General features: G+C 23.3%; 1 protein-coding gene across 31 annotated transcripts in view; it reads left to right on the forward strand.

Moving 5' to 3' along the window:
* LOC122510024 (calcium-activated potassium channel slowpoke) overlaps positions 1-17,641 on the forward strand; it is a 172,448-nt gene extending 154,807 nt beyond the window's left edge. For 20 of the 31 annotated variants that reach the window (XM_043624497.1, XM_043624490.1, XM_043624516.1 and 17 more), the window contains 11 exons: positions 911-943; positions 2,830-2,962; positions 6,527-6,586; positions 9,063-9,456; positions 10,124-10,307; positions 10,554-10,619; positions 12,019-12,155; positions 12,267-12,379; positions 15,080-15,241; positions 15,814-15,907; positions 16,297-17,641. In XM_043624497.1, the coding sequence (XP_043480432.1) occupies positions 911-943; positions 2,830-2,962; positions 6,527-6,586; positions 9,063-9,456; positions 10,124-10,307; positions 10,554-10,619; positions 12,019-12,155; positions 12,267-12,379; positions 15,080-15,241; positions 15,814-15,907; positions 16,297-16,377 (1,457 nt within the window). In that variant the 3' untranslated portion in view covers positions 16,378-17,641. The remainder of the gene's footprint in view (positions 1-910; positions 944-2,829; positions 2,963-6,526; positions 6,587-9,062; positions 9,457-10,123; positions 10,308-10,553; positions 10,620-12,018; positions 12,156-12,266; positions 12,380-15,079; positions 15,242-15,813; positions 15,908-16,296) is intronic. The other 11 variants (XM_043624633.1, XM_043624617.1, XM_043624592.1 and 8 more) reach the window with 3 other exon arrangements.
* The last annotated feature ends 7,188 nt before the right edge of the window (positions 17,642-24,829 follow it).

Consider the following 24,829-nt stretch of genomic DNA (forward strand, 5'->3'; position numbering starts at 1 on the left):
AAAAAGCAATTTTAATAGTAAAAATAGAGAAATAAAACCAAAAATTTGAGTAAAAAGAAAAAGTAAAATTTGAGTAATAATAAAAAACAGAAAGCAAAAATTGAGTTAAAATTGAAAAGCAAAAAGTAAAATTTTAGTAAAAATAAAAAGTAAAAAGTAAATTAAATAGTAAAAATTAAAAAGCAAAATGTAAAATTTTAGTTAAAATAAAACTCAAAAAGCAAAAGTTTTAGTAAAAAATAAAAAAGCAGATTAAAATATTAAGCAAAAATATAAAAACTAAAAGTAAAATTCGAGTAAAAACAAAAATCAAATATTAAATAGTAAAAATAAAAATAGCATAAAGAAAATATTGTGTAAAAATATTTTTACCGATTAAAATATCCAAAAAAAGAACAAAATATCAAAAAAAGAATATTTTCACTTTTATTTAAAAATATTTTTTTGTATAAAAATTAAAAATTCTAGAGATAATAGTTAATTTGTAGAGTGAATTATTTTTAAACTTAATATTTCTCAACAAAAATAAAACCAATTTCTCAATTTTTTTTTTCACTCTTCCTCGAGAGAACGAAGAATGCTCATTATTATAAAGTGTAAAATGAAAAAATAATGCCTGTTGGCATTTCTCTCTGTTTAAGAGGAATTCTTTTTATAAAAGATGACAGTGATCGGATTGAGGTATGCGCGCCTGTAAGCATGGGGACTGTAGGTCGATACATGAAGCATTGCGCAGTACAAGGGGGGGAGTTTAGGTCACGATCACAGTGGCACTCGATATATTTAATCAACGTGATTTTTTTTTAATTTTCAAAAAAAAATAAAATAAAATAAAAAAAATTAGAAAAATTTTTTCCTAACTTTCTTTTACAGTCATTGACCGTGACTAATTATGCTCTGTGCATTTTAGGTGAAATCAGTCGCGAACGAGACGATCCGAACGGTAAGCTCTTGTGATCAACAAAAATATTGTTTTCACCTCTCGTAGAAAATCACGTAGCTCTCCCGCACATGTTTTTTCAATAATAATAATAATAATAGTCTAGAAAAAATAGTTCTCACTAATATTTTTGTAAATAATTATCGCACATTTTCCCTTTTACTTGCACTAATTTTTTTCTATTTTTCATAACAATTTTTTTTCTATCAATTTTTTTTACTAACAATTTCTATTCTCATCAATTTTTATTTTCAAATAATTTATATTCATAATTATTTTTTTCATTCTAGTTTCTATTGTTAATAATTTTTTTCTTACCAACTTTCATTCTTACTAATTTCTATTCTCAAAAATTTCTTTTCTAAATATTTCTATTTTTAATTTTTTTATCAATTTTTTTCTACCAATATTTTTGATAGAAATTTTTCTTTCTCACCAATTTTCTTTTCTAATAATTTCTTTTTTACCAATTTTTATTCCTATCAATATCTATTCTCAACAATTTTTTTTGCCTAAAAATTTCTATTCTCAACAATTTTTTCCCCTATCAATTTCTATTCTTAACAATTGTTTTCCTACAAATTTTTTTCATAATAACTATTTTTTACTATAAATTTTTTTTCTTTACAATTTTCTTTCCTATCAATTTCTATTGATAATAATTTTTTTCCTAACAAATTCCATTTTTCTATTAATTTCTTTTCAGAGCAATTTTTTTCCCACCGGTTTTTTTCTACAAAAATATTTTTTATATGAATTATATTTCATACAATTTTTTCTTTCCTAACAATTATTTTTTTTGTCAATTTTTTATCTAAGAATTGTCTGTCCTACTAATTTCTATTCTTAACAAAAATTTTACTATCAATTTATAGAAATTTTTTCTCTCATTCTGAACTGAATTTATTTTTACCTTGAATTATTTTTTTTCTTTTATCTTCTAGTTTATAAAATTGTATGAAAAATGTAAAATATAGGAAATAAAATATATTTTTTGAATAGAAATGATTATTTTTTTCCGCCAGAAAGTAAACGAGCGTTTTGAAATCAAATTTAAGAATCGAAATATTCACTCACTCGCAGGAATGTTGTAATAAAATTTTGTAGGAAAACTTTTTTTTACTAAAGGTAAAGAATTTTTTTTTTAATTGCTATGCTTTTTATAATTTTTCAAAGGCGCATAAATTTACACTCGTATGAACTAAAAGCAATTGCAATTATACAGATGTTGGATTATATCTGACCGGGCAATGAACTCGGGTTTTAATTCTTTTTTTCTCCCAGCAAATATCGAAACATAAAGTTTTTGTAGTAAATCATAAAAATTGAAATGTATGTTTGATGCAATAAAATTTTTTTAAAGATTAAAAAATACCTAAAAGAAAGATAAAAAATACAGTAAAAAAAATAAAAAAAATGAAAACAAATGTTAACAAATTAGAATATTCTTCTTACAAAATATTCCAAAAATTACATTTTTAATTACTTGTTAAAAATTGCGAAAATTTATTAAATAAAAAAATAAAAAACCCACAGTTAACAAAAGAGTAAAAGTAAATTTTTCTAATGTGTTTCAAGATTTTAATTTCTTTGTTAATTTGCATATCGAGCAGTCAATTTTTTTTAAAAAATTGTTTTAAACCAAAAATTGTTGAATTTCTTTAGCAGAAAATATGAAAATAAAATAATTAAAAAAATGATGTAAAAAATAAAAAAATCCAGTGATCAAAAGTGTAAAAATAAATTTTTCCAAAATCTTTGAATTTCTCTTTCTTGGCTAATTTGCATCTCAGAGGCAGTAAATTTTTTTTTTTATTGATTTTTCTCGACCAAAAATTTTGCTTTAATTGAGATTATTAGTGTAATGAGGGAATAATTTTTGTTTTCAGCCATGAGAAATCATCGAAACTCCGTGGGAATGACAATGATGAACTCAACGAAGCAAGTCAACAAAGTGAAGCCAAACGTGAACAGGAACACCAATGATAGTTTATCAAGTCCCAATCAACCGTACAATCAAAGGTACAGTATATGGTGTTGGCCATTCTTGTCAAATATTTTTTTTTTATTTTTTTTATTTTCACACGTATTTTTGCATTTGTTCATCACTCACCTTTTTGTCATATCACCATTCTCACTTATATATATTTATCTGTGGCGCGCATTTTCACATTCGTTCAAATTAATATATTTATAATCAATAATTAAACACTGGTAATTTTTTTTATAGCAATTTTTTTTAGTTCTTTTTTTTACTAATTTTCTTCACAGTAATTTTTTTCATAGTCATTTTTTTTCAAAGTAAATTTTTACATCTTATTTTTTTCATATTAATTTTCTTCAAAATTTTTATTATAATTTTTATTATAATTTTTATTATAATATTTTTATAATTTTTTTTATAATTTTTTTCTTAATTTTTTTTATTTTTTCACTTTCTTTTCAGTTTTTACAAATTTTTTTCGTTTTTCTTCTGTACAATCTTTTTAATTGACACAATATTTATATTTTTCACGGGTGCTGTGCAATATTTTTAAGAAAAAAAATAATCGAGTCCTTCGATTCTGTATTTAGGCAAAAAAAAACTGTAAGTAATAACACGTAAAAACACTGAATTTTCTTGCAAAATATTTATTCTTCTAAAAGGAGCTATTTTTCTTAAAGTCACGTTAATTTTTAGCGAGCAAAATCGAAATTGCTTTTTTTTAACGTGACAAATCACTTTATTTATTTTGCACTTTTTCCAACAATTTTTCAATATTTTGTATAAACAAATAGTTTTCTTATTATTTTCGAAAAATTTTCTTTAAATATTTTAATTTTTAATTTATCTCCAACAATTGTAATAAAAAAAAGGGAAAAAATATTTACAGATAAATTTTATTCAAACACAATTTTTCCTTGTCGATTTAAGTTTTATTTATATAATAACATTTTTCATTGAACCAAATAAAAACTATTTTTTCATAAATTAATTTTATTTGGTTCAAGAGAAAGCCAAATATTTGACAAAAATGTATTAAAAAACTTGATTCAATCTTGCTTTAATTTCTTTGTTGCTTTCCACTGTGTAGAATTTCTTGTAAATATATATAAATATATCATAAATAAATATATATAAAATAATAATAAAAAATATATAAATATTTATACATATAAAAGTATATATATAAATAAATATACAATTCCTATTAAAAATTTTGAAATCTTATAAAAATATTTTTCTAGAACTTTTTTTTAAAACGATCTTTACCTTTCTATATTTCACTTCTCTCTCACCGTTTTCTTTTCTATATTAAAAATTTTTATAGCTCTTATCAACACAATCGCGTTATTCACTAAAATGAATTTCTATCTAGCGAATATAATTGCACAAAAATCGATTTTCACTCAAGTATATTATTATAAAAATAATTTATTTTTCTCATAGCATGACATTTGGGGGGAATTTTTTCTTTGGTGGGACTTTTTTTAAATTCAATTTCAATTTTTCAAGCTCGCACTAATAATAAATCTCAAGAGCTGATTCAATGCGATCCAGAATCATCTTTTCATTCTCGTGAATTCTTCATCTTCTTCTCATAATTTCGATTTAGTCCATTTGGCCATACAAGAAAAAAATGTCATCATAAAAAAAAATTGTCGTTTAAAATGTTTTCTTACAAAAAAACTTTCGTCCAAACTTGTCATCATTTAAGAAAGTGTCATCAAAACTGTTATCCAAATTGTCATCCAAACTGTCATCCTCATTGGAGGCTAATTTTACAAAAAATTATCATAACTTTTATTATGATAATATATCATTATTTACAATACTATAAGAAAAACTAAAATAATATATACAACATTTAACGAATTTTAATTTTGTCGCAAAGTATTTTTTTATTTTCTCAGTAGATGGTAATTAAAACAAACTATATTCTCAAAATTTGAATTAGTTAAAAATTTAAAATGTTTGGTTATTTCAATTTCTGACTTACTTTTTGCTTTTGAATTAGTAAATTTTACTAATAAACAGTAATTTCTACTAATTTAGTAGTAAAAAGCATTTGAATTGTTATATTTTACTAATAAATTAGTAGAAAAGTTAATTAGTAAATTTTACTAATAAATAGTAATTTCTACTAATTCAGTAGTAAAAAACTTTCGAATTATTACATTTTACTACTAAATTAGTAGAAATTACTTTTATTAGTAAAATTTACTAATTAAATTTTCTACTAATTTATTAGTAAAATATTTCTACTAATTTGCTAGTACAAAACTTTTGAATTATTACATTTTACTACTAAATTAGTAAAAATTACTAGATTTACTAATAAAATTTACTAATTCAATATCAAAAAGTCAGTCACTAATTAACATTATCAGACATTTTTACGAATTCAAATTTAGAGAGGAGAGTTAAAAACTTGAAATAAATGTATATTTTGAATACAGTACTAAATAAAAATCACAGTACATAATAAATTACAAGACAATAATAAATAAAATACAATTTATAATGTATGTAAAGTAATTTAGAAGAAAGAAAAAAAATTGCTTTTTTTGCCACAAAATTATTATTACTAAATGGCAGGTAATTTTTTTTTCTTTGCAAAAGGAATGATGAAAAGTAATTTTTTTTTTCTTGTCAAATGCATCTCAATGAAACTGGGCTTAAATAGAGGCGCAAATTGAATGCAATTGCACGTATTAGGCTCCAATGAGTAAAACAAATATTCGAAAGCAATGCAGTGGTTTGCGCAACATAATTTTTTAGTGTATCAATCAGTATACTCGCAAGTGGATCGGAAGTGATGATCATTGAACGAGGAATTTCGTTTCCTGATTTTTTTCTTTTTGTCCTTTTATAAATTTTTTTTCTTAAAGTTCATTATTTGATTTTCCTTTAAATTTTTTTTTTTGTTTTGTATTTATAAAAAATTTTTTTTCAACTCTTTTCAATTTTTTAAAAATTATTAATAATGATTAGTTACTATTAATAATTATGAATAATTTTAAGTCATTATTCTTTCATTACTAATAATTAGTAATTAAAGAATAATAAATTCATAATTATTGTATTCGTAATTATTATGACATTAGTAATAATTATTATTAGTAACAATTTTGATTATTAATTATTATTAATAAATATTATTAGTAACAATAATTATTAGAAATAAGTATTGTTAGTAATAATTACTGTTATTCATAATTATTATTATTAACAATTATTATTAGTAATAAATATTATTAGTAATAATTATTGTTAGAAATAAATATTATTGGTTATAAATATTACTATTAATAAATATTATTAGTAATATTCATTACTATTCATAATCATTATTAATAATAATTATTGTTACTTATTGGTAATAAATTAATAATTAATGTTTTTTATAATAATTTTTGTTTTAAAACATTGAAAAAATTGTCAACCTTCTTTTTCATTTCGTTCTCCATCTCTTTTTTATTTTTTTTTTATTTAAAAAAAAATTTTTTTTCTCATTTTTTTGAAATGCGCAGAGTGAAATTAATTGACAAATGTGAAGTGCAGGCTTTTGGGATCAACGGCATACGCTCACTTTCTGATTCCAGATCGCAAGAGGAGTCCGCATACGCTGGCTACCATCTCGCCTACGAAGTCAAAAAACTCATGTACGCTTCTGCCCTTAACACTCTTTTTTTATAAGTACTCTCTCTACACGTTTTGCAACGTGCTATCGTGATGGCTAGTGAAATCCTGTAGTTGAAAAAGAAGAAATTTTAGAAAATTCCTTTTCTCTTTTTTCGCCGAAGCAAATTCTGCTATAATGCTTCATTGCATGTTGCATCAGAGTGTTTAAAAAAAAAAATTTGCATGTAATTTCCATCCTTTGAATGTTATTGAAAGTTATTAACAATTTTAACATAATGACGAGTTTTGTAAAAGAAAAGGATAGAATCATAATTTATTTAATAATTATTTTATTATCACTGTAGATAATTTTTTTTTTAATACAATCCTATTTAATGGTGAATTTTAATTTTTAAAATGTGTAAACAAAAATTTTATTTGAACTCTAAATTTGAATTAGTAAAAATGTTTACTAATTTGAATTAGTGACTGACTTTGTTACCGAATGAGTAAATTTTACTATTTAATTTAGTAAAAATTAATATTCAATGGTAAAAATAGTAAAAATATATAATAATAATTTTGACTATTAAATAGTAATTTTTACTAAATTAATTGGTAAATTTTACTAGTGAATAGTAATGTTTACTTTTAAATAGTAATTTTTACTAAATTAATTGGTAAATTTTACTATTGAATAGTAATTTTTACTTTTAAATAGTAATTTTTACAATTGAATGGTAATTCTATTTAATCGAATTACATTTTATTTATTTCGTATAATTTTTGATTGATGCAAATAGAAATTTATTTTCGTTGCAAACATTTTTTAAGAGGAAATTTGGATTTTTGAAATAAAGTAACAAAGATTATTATTTTTTATTTATTAACAGGTCAAGTTTTTTTTAATGAAAATAGAAAACTTTGATGGACCTAAAAAATTCACTTTTGTGTAAAAAAATGTTGCTTTCAATAAAAATTATGATTCTATCTGAATATTGACATCTTTTTTACAGTTTAAGAAGAAAGTAGAAATTTAGAAGGTGTAATTTTCTGATGAATTTATTGTGAAGTGTTTGTAGAGAAATAATAATTATGCAATTCTTTGTAATAAAAATAATGTTAATAATAACAGTGAGAGTAATAATAGTAAAAACAATAATAGTGAGAAAATTAGTAATTAGAATAATAATAGTGAGAATAATAATTAATAATAATGGAAAAAATTGTAATTAGCATAATTTTTTTATTTATACGTATAATATTAAAACAGTAGAGTAAAATAGTAAGAATAATAATAAAAAAAAGAATGATAAAAAAGAATGATAAAAAAATAATAGTAAACATAATAATATTTATTTTTGAAATTTTCCAGAATAGTAATTTCAAAAATACCATTTTTATATCTAGAAAAAACAATAACTTTTAGTTTGAGAAAAAAATATTTACCTTCAGCAAACAAGTTTTTGACCAATTTTTTAGGTAATTTAGGAAATGCAGACACATTAAGGTATTACAATTCCTAATAGTAATGTTTCATCGCTAGAAATTTTCCTTTTTTTAAGTGTTTATATTCTCAAATTAATCATCTCATTTCCTCTTCGAAAAAAATTTTAATTTTGCCACAATTCTTAAAAATTGTTTTAATAATTGCTCATCATTTCATCGAATTAAAAATATGTAAAATTGATATGCATGAGCCATGCTTTCTAGGCCTGTTAACCATCTAATATTCAAAATATAGTCTCTCTTCAAACATATTTAATTCAATTTTTGATCGTATTTATAGTTTTTAGTAAATTTCCTCATCTTTTCTGTTGATTATATAACTTGTATGTATTTTCATTAAAATTAATTGAATCACATTAATTAATTAATTCAGTTTACTTTATAAAATTAGTCCAGTTAATTTAATCGAATTGCAATGATTGAGATTAATTAACCGATTGATTGACTAATTTTTGAATATAATTAATGATTGTAATTAATTGTAATTGAATATTTTAATTATTATATAAAATAATAATATTTTAATTACTAATTATACAAATGATTACTGTAGTTAATTTTAATTATTTATTATATATAATTGAAATGATTACTGCAATTAATTGTAATTATTGAAATTGTAATTAATCGAACTGATTTATAATACAGTTAGTTGTAATTGATTATTATAATTTATTAATTGTAATAAATTACAGACTAATTGTAATTTGAAATTAATTATTGTGATTTCATTACCTTTTGATCATGGTGTTATCTAATTATATATAGTGATCATTTTAATAGTGTTTCATGATAATTATACATTCTCCAAAATAAAAAGTAGTAGCTGAAGGTTGCGTCTATGTTAGGTAAAGAGAATATTAAAATAAAAAACCCGCCTGAAAATTTTGCACACGATTATTATTTAATTTCGATTTCTAATGTGAAATTTTGATTTTTGAAAAAAAAAAAAATAGAAAATATAGAAAGAAATTTGTTTTATTTATTTTGAATTGTGAAATATTTCAGGCCAACGAGTAGGGCTTCGGGCGGTACGAATTTAAACAACACGGGACTACAAGTGGGAATTGCTGACGATCAAGCGAAGGATTTTGATTTTGAAAAAACTGAAATGAAATATGACTCAACGGGAATGTTCCATTGGAGCCCGGCCCGTAATTTGGAAGACTGCATTCTGGATCGTAATCAAGCGGCAATGACTGTTTTAAATGGCCACGTTGTCGTTTGTCTATTTGCCGATCCCGATTCACCCCTCATTGGACTGAGAAACCTTGTCATGCCATTAAGAGCTTCCAATTTTCATTATCACGAGCTTAAACATGTTGTGATAGTTGGATCTGTTGATTATATCCGCCGCGAGTGGAAAATGCTACAGAATCTGCCAAAAATATCGGTGCTAAATGTGAGTCAACTTTTTAATGGCAAATTTTTTTTTTACATTAATTATTAATATTTACTAGCAATAATTGACTTCTCACTCACTTTTTTCAAATAAAATTAGCAATTTTAAAAATAATGGAACGTAAAAAATTTAAATTCATATTTTTTTTTTTAAATAAAATACGAATTGGAATATAGTTGTTTGTTAATCATAATTTTTAAAAAATTTTCTAATTTCTATTATTTTATTATAAATTGTGAAAAAATACCCGAACATTTTCAATTTGTCAAACAATATTTTTTAATGAGGAAAAAAACAAAAGCATACACAAAAAATAACTTCAACCTAAGGACAGAATGAATAAAAGAATATGAAGATTAATAATATAGTCAATTATTTATTAATTTTGTAATTATTAATAATATTTATAATATTATTTATTAATTTAATAATTATTAATAATATTCATAATATTATTTATTAATTTAATAATTATTAATAATATTATTAATCATTATTCATTAAATAAAAGGTTGTTTTTTTGTAAATTTTTGTTGTGTTAATTGTTTTTGAAAATAATTATTAAGACTCGTTTTCTTGTAAGCCCATTTTTACATATGTAAATAAGTAAATAAATAAAATAAGCAAAAGTCTGCAAAGATTGATTTTGCTCCTGTTGATAATTTAGGGCTCGCCGCTGAGCAGAGCAGATCTACGTGCCGTAAACGTAAATCTTTGCGACATGTGTTGCATCCTGTCGGCAAAAGTGCCTAGCAACGATGACCCCACCCTCGCCGACAAGGAGGCCATCCTCGCATCCCTTAACATCAAGGCGATGACTTTTGATGATACTATCGGTGTCCTAAGCCAAGGTAATTTCCTCTCCCATATATAATTTACCACAAAATAAAAATTGAAAACAAAATAAAATCCATTATTTCCATTTTTTCAATAAATTTCAAATATAATTTCGATTTAGGTGCCTTATTTGTTAATAAGTTAAGCAAAGTAATAAACAGACTGGAAATTATTTGTAATAATTATTTAACATCTTATACAAATTTTATTTGATTTTAAAATTATTGACAAATTAAGGAACTAACATTATTTTTTTTTAGTTGGTAGCCCCATCGTTCTCCAACGAAGAGGATCGGTCTACGGAGCAAATGTGCCCATGATTACAGGTAAATTATTTATACGATTTTTAATACTAAAAGTAGTACACATTTAGTTATTGAAAGAATTTTGTCTGACTAAAACTATTTTATACTACTTAAACCATAATTACAAGGATTTAAAACTTTATGTCTGACTAAATCTGTTTTATACTACTTAAACCGTAATTATTAGTATTTACAACGTCCTGCCTAACTAAGATTATTTTATACTACTCAGAACGTTCTGTCTGACTAAAACTATTTTATACTACTAAAATCGTTATTGTAAGGATTAGGAACATTGTGTCTGACTAAAACTAGTTTATACTTCTTCAACCGTAATTATAAGGATTTACAACGTACTGTCCGACTGAAACTATTTTATACTACTTAAACTGTAATTAATTAAAAAGAATCAGACTTTCTTATTAACTAAAACTATTTTACACTACTTAAACCGTAATTATAAAGATTTAGAACGTTTTGCCTGACTAAAACTGACCATCACTATTTAATTTTAAATTTTAATAATTTTGTCTGATTAAACTAATTTCGTACTACTTAAACCTAAAAAAAAATTATCTTAAATTATTTCTTTATTTTAAAATTGTTTTTCGAGAACTTAAATTTGAACTAAACGTGGTTAGGACGCCTTGTCTGACTAAAAACTGATTTTTACTACTTGACTCTTAGTTAAAATTAATTAATTTATTTTAAAAGATTTTATACTACTTAAACCTTTTATTTAGAAACGAAGAAGCGAAAAATTATTAATGTATAAATATTAAGTCGTCGTAAAATTGACTTTTACTACTGAATTTAGAACTTGAAAGATGATTAGTCTGACTGTGATTCTCTTACTGCTAATGTAACAATTTTTAAGTAAAAAATGTTCGTTTGACTAAAATTTATTTCTACTACTGTTGACAAGCATAAACTATAACTGACACTTCCTATCAAGTAAATTTTTTTAACTAAAAATGTTGGGCTGACAAAAATCGACTTTTACTACTGATATAAAATATTTTAAGAACCAAGTGTCGGAATATAGATAACATTTAATTACAATCTGTCTGATTATAACTCGTACTTACTACTGATGTTTTACATTAATAATATTTTAGTCAGACATAAAATTTTTTCCTCGATTTTTTCTTATAAATTGTATGTCTGACTAAAATTGTCGTATACTACTTATTTATATAAAAATACGACTGTCTGACTATATAGGTCGTTTACTACTGATATAAAAAGCTTGTAAATCCAAATACGTCTGCCTGACTAAAAAGGTCGTTTACTATTGATATAAAAAGCTTGTAAATTCAAATACATTTGTCTGACTAAAAACTCTTTCTACTACTAAAAAATCACTATCAATTTTTTTCCTCATAACATAATGTAAAATTCAAATTTTATTTTCTTCCAGAACTTGTAAATGACAGCAACGTACAGTTTCTGGATCAGGATGACGATGATGATCCCGATACTGAACTCTACCTCACTCAACCGTTCGCTTGTGGCACTGCCTTTGCTGTCAGTGTACTAGATTCACTCATGTCAACGGTTAGTTGAAAAACAAACAATTTACTTTTGTCGACATAATAATTAAACGCAATAATTCAACGACAAGAATGATATTTTATAATAATAATTATTAAAAAAAAAAAATTTCAGACATATTTCAACCAAAACGCACTGACGCTTATTCGATCGTTAATCACTGGAGGTGCGACGCCTGAACTGGAATTAATTTTAGCAGAAGGCGCTGGTTTACGAGGTGGTTACAGGTATGCCCAAATTGAAATCGTAATTAATCGTAATTAGTGTATAGTTACTTATTTCTTTCAATTTCAAACGACATTTTTTTAAGAAAAAGAAAAATGACAAATTTTGAAGGAATAAATTAAGTATTAAAATTTTTCCCTGCAATAAATATTGAGAAATAATAAGAAAATTATAAAAATATTTTTTTAGTCATGAACTTTTTTTTATTATTTATGTACTTAATGTTAATTTAATGTTTACTTTTAATAATAATTTTAGGAGTCTTTATTATTAATAATTTTATTTTAATAATTTTAGTTAAAGCGATTTTTAATTTTATTAACGTCAGTTAACTTAAATTTAAATTCAATCACCTTCGATAGATATATTTAATTTTTAATTTATTAATTTTCTCGTCTGACTCAAATCGATTTTTACTACTGAAACTAAGCATATAAATACCATTAGTCCAACTATAACTTGCACTTACTACTACAATACTTTTTTATAAATAAAATTGTTGTCTGACTAAAATTGATTTGTACTACTTAAAAACAACTTTATTATTCGTTTGTCCGACTAAAATCGACTTTCACTACTGAAACTGACTATATAAGTATTACTAGTCCGACTGTAATTTGCACTCAATAGTACAATATTTTCTATTCAAAAAAATTGTTGGTCTGACTTGAATTTGTTTGTACAACTGATTGTTACAAATGATTGCAGAAATTTAATTATTTTCAAAAGTAATAAAATTCTTCGCAAAATTTCAATTATTTTCGAAAATTTTCCTCAATTCAATCATTCTCAATATCTACTATTTTAATAAGATTTTTCAAAAGATTTCAATTATTTAAAAAAAAGTGTTGATAAAATTCCAAGCAAACATTAAATTATTTTCGTAAATAATAAAAATTTCACAGGAATTCAATTTTATTTAAAACACAATTTTCATAAAATTCTTCTCAAGAATTCAATTATTTATAAAGAAAATTAAATAAAGTTCTTCGTAAGAATTCAATTATTTTTATAAATAATCAAATTCTTATCAGTGATTCAATTATTTTCATATATTATAAAATTGTTTTTAGGAATGCAATTATTTTCATAATAATAAATAATAAATTTCTTTTTATGAATTCAATTATTTTCAAATGTAATAAAATTCATCGCAGAAATTCAATTATTATATTAAAAATTTTTTTTAATTCCATGGTAAAATTTCAATTATCTTTCAAAATAATAAAATTCTTCCCAAAAATTTAATTATTTTCAAAAATTTTGATAAAATTCTTTGCCAAATTTCAATTACTTATTCAAAAAATTTTCAAAAGATTTCAATTATTTAAAAATAGTGTTGATAAAATTCTAAGCAAACATTAAATAATTTTCATAAATAATAAAAATTTCACAGGAATTCAACTATTTACAAATTTTCTTTTTATAAATTTCTTGTCAATAATTCAATTATTTGCATAAATAATAAAATTTTTTACCCAGATTTAATTATTTTTATAAATAAAAAAACTCACCATAGAATTATTTAAAAATTTGTTGATAAAATTCTTTATGAGGATTCAATTTTGATAACCATTAATTTATTTAATAAATTATATAATGTTTTAAAAATAATTAAATTCATTTATAAGAAATTTGATAAAAATAGTACCTGGATTTTGAAAATATTTGAATTTCAGCGAAGAATTCTATTATTTGTGAAATGTAATTGAATTTTTGCAAGAAATTTTTGAAAATAATTAAATTTTTCGAGGAATTTATTTAAAATTGTATTGAAAATAATTGAAATCCTCTGAGACATTTTATTATTTATGAAAATAATTGATTTCTTACAACGAATTTTATTAGATTTTTTAAATAATTGAATTTATGTCAAAAATGTTGTTACTTGTAAAAATAATAATTGAATTCTTACAACGAATTTTATTACATTTTTTAAATAATTGAATTCATGTGAAAAATTTTATTACTTGTAAAAATAATTGAATTCTTACAACGAATTTTATTACATTTTTTAAATAATTGAATTCATGTGAAAAATTTTATTACTTGTAAAAATAATTAAATTTTTTGCGAAGAATTTTATTAAAATTTTTGTAAATAATTTGATTTTTTTTTTTGGGGAAAATTTTATGGAAATTTAAATTATTATAAAACATGAAGATATCAATCATTCCGAGTCGAAGACTCGGTAAAAATAATTGATTTTTTGCGAAGGGTTTTATTAAAAATTTTTGTAAATATTTTAATTTCTTTTTTTTTTTTGAAAATTTTATGTTTAATAATATAATAATATTAGTCTTATAAGTTGTTGAATTTCATAAAGATTTGAATTTTGAAAATCTTAATTTCTATGGAATAATAATAATGATTAAATATTTATTTAAAAACAAATTTATTGATGTTTTCAAATAATTTTACAATTAAAAAAATTTGTAATATGTAAAAATTCGTAAATGTAATAGAACAGATTTTTGAGTTTTGCAAATAAATTCCATATAATTTCCAGGGGGTATTAAATTTATTTAAGTTATTTAATTTATTTAACTCACTCAAACGTTTCTAATTGTATTTAATTTTTGTTTCTTTATTTTCTAGATTTATTTTCGTAAAAAGTAGAGTAAAGTAAAAAGAAAAAAAAGTACAGAGTGCATTAGTGTAAAAAATGTTGTAAGTGATTGTTATCGTTTTTTATTTTCCAGCACGACAGACAGTCTCTCAAATAGAGATCGTTGTAGAGTTGGACAAATTTCATTGTACGACGGGCCATTAGCTCAGTATGGCGAAGGAGGCAAGTACGGTGACCTCTTTGTAGCAGCATTAAAGTCTTATGGAATGCTGTGTATTGGTCTGTACAGGTACAGGTATCGGACTTTCTTTCTTTCGATGGTATTTATTGGATTTTACCCCACGTTTTATATAAATGGATTTTTCAATTAATATTTACTTGTAATCATATACTATATATATTATATTTACACGTTCACTTTATATATATTGTTTTATTATATCAATATTATACATTATATTGTATATTATTAATATTATTATTATTGTCATTTATAATTCTACTGTGTACCGACATTATTCTGATTTTTTGGCACACACGTTTTTTGCATTTTTTGCCTTTTTGCATCACTCCACCAAAATCAAATCAAAAATCAATTTTTGCAAAGCAAAAAAAAAAAAAAAGATTTTTTTCATGCCATGCAATGATCGTAAGTTATATTCCATCCAAAAAATATCATTTCAAAATATTTTTTGTCTATCGTCACGTCTATTTGTTTAGCGTTTAGTTGCTCTCGCAAATATTTAGTTTAGTTATATTTTTATACTCCATAGTTTAGTTTTTTTGGTGTGGCACTATTTTACTGAATTATGGGATTAATCGGAGTTTTTTCTCTTTTCTTTTCCAAAAAAAAAAAAAAAATTATAGGTTTCGGGACACGAGTTCGTCGTGCGATGCATCCTCGAAGAGATATGTCATTACTAATCCTCCTGATGACTTCACACTTTTGCCTACTGACCAGGTAATTCAATTATTATATTTGAATTTTTAACTTTTTGACTGACATATTTTTTTCTACTAAATACTTTTTAAAATAAAAAAATCCTTAAAAGCTTGTAAAATCAAATTCATCTGCCTGATTAAATATGTCCTTTACTACTTGAAAGTAGTCTTTCTGTCGGACTAAAAATTACTTTTACTACTGACTTTCATAATTAGACGATTTTTAAAATTTCGTCTGACTGAAACTGCTTTGTACTACTGATAGACAAGTGTTTACTATTAAAAACAATTTGACGAACTATTTTTATTCTTTGTACTTTTTTTTAGTGTTTTTTACAATTTCGTTTTTTTTCCTTTATTTTTATTTATTGAAATAAATAAATTGTAAATAATTTTTTTTCAAAATAGGTCTTCGTGCTCATGCAGTTCGATCCAGGCCTGGAGTACAGGCCAAGTAGAGGAGCCAGAGGGAAGGACGACGCCTCCTGACTGTTGCTGTGTAGCGCCCTCACCGATGGACCATATTCCTACATTTAAATACCCGTAGGAAATTTTTCATGCCTTTTTACACTAGAAAAAGAAAGACAAAAAAAAAAACCATCATCCGAAGAATGTTTCTTCAACTTCTTCTCGTCAAGTCCATCAGTTTTTACATTTTCTCCTATTTTTACCGCAATATTCTCAGGATTTTCTCTCAAGAATATTTTTTTTATTTTTTACCCCTTACAAAATATATACACCATTTTTCACTTAACCAGTGCCAAGAAAATCGAAATCACAATCCCATCTAATTTCTTCTTTCAACTTCAGATAGAAGAAATTAGAAACAAGAAAATAACCAGAAATGTTCCTAACAAAAAAAAAATAATTTTTATATAAGTGAATTCTTTATATTCTAATAATTAAATTCTCATTTTTCTAATCGAACGAGAAAAAGATTTTTTTACCCCCTCAATATATGAGGTGGGTGAAAGAATATAAGATGGTGAAAGAAATAGAAAAAAAAGAAGAAGAAGAAGAAGATGAAGGATAATATTTGAAAAAGGCATGATTATGGTTCGAGGGACGCTACACGAAATGAATAAAGAAAAAAAAATATACGTCGAGTGTCATCTCTGAAGACAGAAAAAAAATGACACAAAAAAAAAACTCTTTTTAGTATAAATATAAATATGAAGATAAATAATGATTGTAAAATCGTGTATAAGCGACAATTTCGTCTATTGTCGTTGAGTGATAGCAAAAAAAAAAAAAATTCGACTGGATTACTTTAATCGAGTGTTGGCAAAAAAAAAGAAATGAAGAAAGCGGGTGTAAGTTGAAATGATTTTCCATCACCGACCTTCTGTTCCCCCTTCAGTCGTGCAAAAAATGAGAAAAAAGAAAAATGAAGAAATGCCGAGGAATTGACGATGCTGCAAAATTGTCACTCGAAGACATTGCGACATATGTCCTCCTAAAATTGCACTTTAGGCAAAAAATGAAAAAAAAAAAACGAAAGAGGGAAGATCGGCCGGGAAGCAGAGTGCGGGACTTGATAATCTTACCTCGTGTGTCTTGTTTAGGACTAATGAAACTTTCAATCAAGCACTTTGTACAGGATTTATATGCGCAGATGGTAAGCATTTCTTTTCCTCCCCAACGAAGCATTATTATTGCTCAAAAAACATTTTATAACTTTGATATATACATATATTTAAGATTAATTACAAACTGATATTTATATAAATTAGTCGTTTTTTCTGTTTTTAAAAAGTTTTTTATGTAAAAAAAAATTTTAAATACTTTAAATTATTCATGTAAGAAAAAAGTATTTAAATAAATTAAATTGTTTAAGTAAATAAATAAGTTAAAGTTTAAAATACTTTAATGATTAAAACTGTATTGATAATTGAAATTTGTTTAATCAATTTATATTGTTTAATTTAAATACATAAAATTGGTTTCAAAATATTTAAATAGTTCTAATTTGCTCTAAACAATTAAAAATATTTAAGTCAAAACCAAAAAATTTTAATTTTATTAAATTTATTTAAATCAACTCTAAATAATTTAAAATTTTTTAAATAATTTGCTTCTATAAACAAATAATAATTTCAAAAATAATACGTTTTAATTTAAATACGTATAAACAAGTTAAATTATTTAAATATTTATAAGTATTAAATTAAATTTAAATTGATAATTAAGTTTTGAATATTTAAATTATTTAAAATATTGGAATTATCTAAATTATTGCAAATTGATGTAAAAAAATTAACGTAATTTCAATTATTTAAATAAATGAAAATATTACTAATGTAAATTTTTTCCATAATAATTGAAATTAAGTTTACAAAATTTAATTTGAGTTACATAACAAATTGAATAAAAATTATACAACAGAAATTGTTAAAAGAATTGAAAATTTAGTTTTTATTATTCAAATCGTTAAAAAAAATTGAATAAATATAAATTTTTGACAAATAATTAAAATTATTTGGATTTATATTTTAAATAAATAAAATTTTTTCCAATTAATATTCTTTTTCATGGTTATAATTAAGTTTAATTAATTTAAATTATGTTTCAAGATGAAATAAGAGAAAATTTATACAGTGTAAGTTGATGAAAAAATTGAAAATTAAGTTTTAAATATTTAAATCGTTTCAAAAATTAAAATCATCTAAATTGTTGCAATTGAATTCAAATAATTTTAATTAATTAAATAAATAAAATTGTTGATAATTTTTTTAAAACAGTTGAGATTGAGTTTAAACAATTCAAATTGAATTTAAAACAAATTAGTTAAAACTTATATAGAATACGCAAATTGTCGTAATAATTGAAAATTAAGTTTTAAATAATAAAATTGTTCAAAATATTGAAATAATCTAAATTGTGTCAATTAAATTCGAGATTATTGATAAAAAATTAAAAATAATTCCAATTATTTAAATAAATAAAATTGTTCCCAATTATTTAGAAATTTTAGAATTAAAATTATATTTAAAATATTTAAATTATTTTCAAACAGAAAAATAAGGATAATTGTTTATAAAAAAAATTTATTTTGTTTGTATTAATAATTTTTAGTTGAGTTTTCAATTATAAATTTCAATTATAAACAATTTTAGTAAGTTTACTTAATATAATTGTTTACAATCGAAATTTCGTTAAAGAATGTAAATTAAGCAAATTAATTTTTAAATTTAAGTAAATAGTTTTTTTAAAAATTCACTAAAGAAAGAAAAATGCTCGTTTACAAAAAACAGAATATTTCCAAAAACACAATAGACGATATTTTGTAATTTGTGTATTCGTAAAATTTATGCATACCATCTGTGTATATTAAATATATATGTATATATACATATATAAATATATATATAATAATAATTATTATTAATTAAGAGCCAAAAAAAACACCCTTTTCCACACGATTTGAAAAAAAAAATAAATTTTGAATTATTTAGCGGAATATATACGTCGATACGTATATATGCGCATATATATGTATACATATATATATGTATGTGTGTGTATATATATGTATATACATAGGCACTTTCTCTTTTATATATTTTTGTGAAACTCACGTGTGTAAATATACCGATGTTCTTTAAATGCGATACATATATATGTATATACATAATATAAAATTATATACAATTATAAAAGGAAAAAAAGCAGAAAAAAGGATGAAAAAAAGGTCAAAAAAAAAAAAAATGAAAAAATGATTTAAAAAAAAATACGACTAAATGAAAAACGACAGACACGCGCAGGTACGCGTTTATTTGTAATCGCGTCTCTGTTGCGATCATAATATTATATATTTAATAAATATTAAAAAAAGAGGAAATTTTTTTTTCGCACACTCGTACACGAACGTACACGTGATAAACGTTGACGAAAAATGCAGTGATTAGATGATTATTGAATTATTATTATTATTATTAATTAAAGTCGTTGATATGCGGTGTCAGCGTTGTGTTCGGTAATTATATATACGATTATAAGAGACAAAAAAAATTAATTAAAATGGGGGGAAAAAATTCTTTTTTTTTTTTTTGGGAAAAAAAAGACAAATAGCTGTGGTAGACGCTGCCATTGTTCGTATATATTGCATATACCGTGTATTACCGCTGCTGCTGCTGTTTGCTGCCGCTGCAAATATCCACGTGCACTGTTCACTGCCACCGCAATTCGTGTTATGATCGTATAATACAATTTACAGGACGCGAAAATTAAAGCGACTGGGTCCAACAAAGTGTGGAATTTTTTTCTTTTTCTTTTCTTTTTAGCAGACTTTTTAAAAATAGTTTTTTAGTTTTATAAAAAATTGTAACTAGGGATTTTCAATTCTTGGTAACAAACTTTACAATTTTTAATTTTAATTGCTAGCAACTTTACCAGTGATTTTAAATATTCCGTTTATTTAATTTTTTTCAGTTTTCATAGTAATTTCAGGCCTTGGACTATTGATACTTTTTATATCAATAGTAAAATAGTATATTGTGCAACAAGTACAGAAAGAAGCTGTTTTCCGACGAGTGCAAAGTTTGCTGTCCCGAGCGAAGCGAGGGCAGCAATTTGCACGAAGTTGGAAAATCTTCTTTCGTACGTGTTGCACACAGTACTTTGTGCAACAGCTTTTGGTTTTGATAAAAAAGCTGTTTGGAAACGCTAGTTGACGCCAACATACGTACTGTTTAGCAGGGTTTGGAACGTATGTTACCGCACGTAATATTCGTGGTTTTTTACGCGTATATTACTGTAAAAAACAGGTATTCTACAAATAGAAAACAAATACCTATGTATATCACCAAAAAAACCCAAAAGTTTAAGAACTTTGCCGCACTAGTGCAGCAAAGTAAGCACTTTGCCGCACTAGTGCAGCAAAATAAGCACTTTGCCGCACTAGTGCAGCAAAGTAAGCTCTTTGCCGCACTAGTGCAGCAAAGTACTGTTTTGCGCCTACTTTACAGGCATGCAAAGTATTACTTTCCTTACAGGTGTTGCACAAAAAAAATAGTCACTAATTAGCAACTATTTTTAAATAATTATAATTGTAATTATAAAATTACGAACATATCTTGAGATTCAATATGGAGTTGCTATTTCTCACCTGCGAACGCCAAGGTCACCGCTAGATGGCAGGTGAGTTGACAAAAACTAGATTCCACGCCACCTAGTGGTGACCTTGGCGTTCTCAAGTGGAGAAATTGAACCACCATTTTATTTATCAAAATACTTTTGATATTTTTTATTTCTAAATTCAGTCCGAGGCCTGAAATTAAATCGAAATTTTGTAAATTTTCCTAATCGCAAATTTTTCGACAAGAATTTTTATTCAACAATTTATTTTTCTAATTTTTTGCCCAAAGAATCTTTGGCTTTTCTAGGAAAATTAACTTTCAAAAAATTCCTCCAAATTGAATTTTTTATTAGTAACAAACTGAGAAGAATTATTTATTGTTCAAAAATAATTACACCAATAAAAAATCCATAAAAAAAAGTAAATATCAAAAGTAAATTGTTTAAAATATTGGGAAATTTTTTTAAATTCCTGTTCAAATTCTCATTTAATGAAATTTATTTTCTAAAAAATTTATAGGAGAAAGGGTGAAAAAAGGGAGTAAAAGGGGAAAGGGGTTAAAAGAGAAAGGGGGAGGGCAAAAAATTTTACCGATAAGGCTTTAAAAAATGGTAAAAAATAAAATCATTATTTATATCTTATAATAAAAAAAACCTATTTTTATTCATTTTTATTTACTTTTCTGTTTATTGAAAATTTTAAATAAATAATTTTTCACGCTATAAACTTGTACAGATTAATTCCATTTCTTGATGTTATTGACTTTTTCTTCTTAATTATAAGAAAGCCTTCAGACGAAAGACTAATTATTGTATTCATTATTCATTTTTTACGCTTCACAAACATATATAAACCATTGATTATTATTAAAAAAAAAAAAGAAAGAAGAAATGTTCTTAAAACAAAATAATTTAAAATACTATTTTTGTACATATACGGAAAGTTGGCCTAATTTTCCTAAAGAATTAAAAAGACAAAGACAAAAAAATCGAGATTTTGTACACAAAAAAACTATTTTTTTTTCTTATTCTCCATAATTTAATTAAAAAAATTTACATAATTATTTACTTTATACATTAAATGTTAATCACTTGAGTAAAAAAAATCTAGCTTTTAGACTATTGTTAATTATAATTATAGTTAATAATGTAATTATAAAGAAAAAAAAATAATAATAATAATGTCTAATTATATAACGCACACTGATCTCGAATTCTCGTTAAACGTAGATACGTCTCAGTTTATATAGACAATTTATTATAATATATAATTAAAAATAACAACAACAACAAAAATATATAATTCTAAAACATAATTTTAAATCTGTAAAATTTTTCTAATATACTTAAAAGAAATGAAATTAAAATTAAAACCAGGAGAAAAAAACGCCAGTTAAATTTCAGGATAGTTTATTATAATGAAAAAAGCACAGTTTATGGACTGTTAAATTTTTTAATATACATTACAAAAAAAAAGAATATTATATAAATGGAATGTATTTTATAGCGAAAAAGTCATATAGCATCATGGGAATGTAGATATGTTTGTAAATGTAAATTATGAGTCGATTGGGAAAATATTTTTGCAGACATGGTTAATTAGAGGAATAAATTAACGATTCTGTAATAAGCGATTCATTAATTTATCATTTTTTGATAAACGATTTATTAATAAACTTTTTGTTAATTAACGAATTATTAATTATTACTAAACGATTTATTTAATTGACGACTTTTTTTATATACTATTTATTAATTAACGATTTTTCTAAAAAACGATTTATTAATTAACGATTTGTTAATAAACGATTTATTAACAAACGTTTCTTTACTCAACGATTTTTTAATTACGAATTTTTTGTAATTAACATATTTCTATACTTGTATTTTTAAATTATATTCAGTAAAAAAATCGAACATTTCTTTCGATAATATTCTTTGAGACTTGATTAAAATTTCTCCTATCGTTGTGTTCATTTTTTTATTAATACAATTACAGCAATAAACAAACTGCCAAAGAAAGTCGTGAATAATTTTCCAATTTTCGTTTAAAAATATTTTTCGAAGACTGGAAAAAATATGAATTATTTTTACAAAATTTTAATCACTTTTAATTTTTTTCAAAATATTTTTTGTCTGTCAAAATGTTTTCCTAACAAAGACTCAAAAAAAATGAACTTCCACACTTTGTTGTCTTTCTGTAAAATTAGCATTTTTCGGAAAAGAAAAAAAAATTTTTATTATTACTAGAAAATAAAGAAATATAAAAAAATAAATAAAAAAACCGAATTCGAAAAATCTTTTCTAAATTCCTATTTTCTTTTTAAATGTTCAGGATGTAATTTTCAAATTTGAAAAAAAATGCTAATGGAAAAAAGAAAATATCGAGAAACGACCTAGTTTGCTTTAAAGGAATTACAAAACAGAGAATAAATTGTGCAATAGATTTATGCAAGACGTTCATCAATGAAAGCCTTGTGTATAGAAGTTTAGAATGATCGTGTTTAACACCTCGTAGTGAGCTTTTAATAGCACAATTACTGATTCGAAATTTAATTTCTAAAATTTAATTTCTAAAAAATAATTTTTAAAAATAATTTCCAAAAATTAATTTCTAAAAATTTTGTTTAGAATAAAAATTTAAATTTTTTAAAATTTTCAAATCTTTTTTAATTTTTGGATTGTTTTTCTGATTTGAATCGGTAATAAATACAAAATAGAGCTCGCTGAGAGGTGCCGAGAAATAATTCGCGCACTCTCTTTAAATAATTAAATCATGCACTGATTCAATCAAATTCATCGTCCTTTATAATCATATCTCGTGGTTGCATTTGCGTGTATGTATGTGAATCGTATGTATGTATTACCTACATAAGAACAAAAAAAAAACCACACACACAGAAAAAAAGAAGATGATTTAAATAAATAAATGAGGATTCATTAAGATATGTATAAACAAAAGAAAAAAAATAATAATAATAATTACAGGCGCGCAGAGCGTGAGCCAAAAAAAAAAAACTTTAATATGCCTCATTGACCTCATCTTAATGCTTTTTTATCTGTAAATTTACAATTTGTGTACCAATGAGGAACGTTGTTTAATCATGTTGTTGATGTTATTGTTAAAGAATGAGATTCAATATTGTACATAATTATATTCATTATAATTGATGATATAAATAATTATATACATAAAACTTAAAAAAAACAAAAACAAAAAAATTGTGCTGCGTTTGTCCCAATTTTTCATGGAAGCACCCAAAAAAAAAAAAAATGAAATTTTTTATATAAAAGAAAAGGAGAGGAAAAAAAAATTCTAAACCAATTTCAACCTTACTCCTTTGAAAAAAAAACCCCTGGCTAAAATAATGTCTAATGTGATCCTTTTTTGTGTATATATAAATATTTAAAATGAAAAAAAAAATGAGAAAGAATACGAAGTTTGTATATTGATCTTCAAATTTCCGCACACCGTCGTATTTCATAAAATAAATAACATTTGTTTCTTTTCAAATTATTTCTTTATTGGTACTTTTTCATTTATTTTTAATCCCAGATGAAGAAACGTTGCAGAAAGGCTGAGGAGAAATTTATTTTAAAATTATTTTTTGTGTTTACTGCGAAGGATTTTTCCACTATGAAGAATTTAATTCTTTGAAACTAGAATTAAACTGAGTTAAATTAATTCTTTTAAAAATTAATTTTAATTAATTAAATTTCTGTTAAATTATTATTCAACAGTTAACGAATATAAATTAATTATAATTTAACAATTTAACAATTAACAAATATAATTAAAATATAATTTTTAATTTAAGAATTAATAAATATTAATTAACAATATTTTTTCTAATTAATTAAATTT

The sequence above is a fragment of the Leptopilina heterotoma genome, unplaced genomic scaffold (assembly GCF_015476425.1).
Source record: "Leptopilina heterotoma isolate Lh14 unplaced genomic scaffold, ASM1547642v1 Lhet_120, whole genome shotgun sequence".
In the NCBI taxonomy this organism is placed as follows: Eukaryota; Metazoa; Arthropoda; class Insecta; order Hymenoptera; family Figitidae; genus Leptopilina; species Leptopilina heterotoma.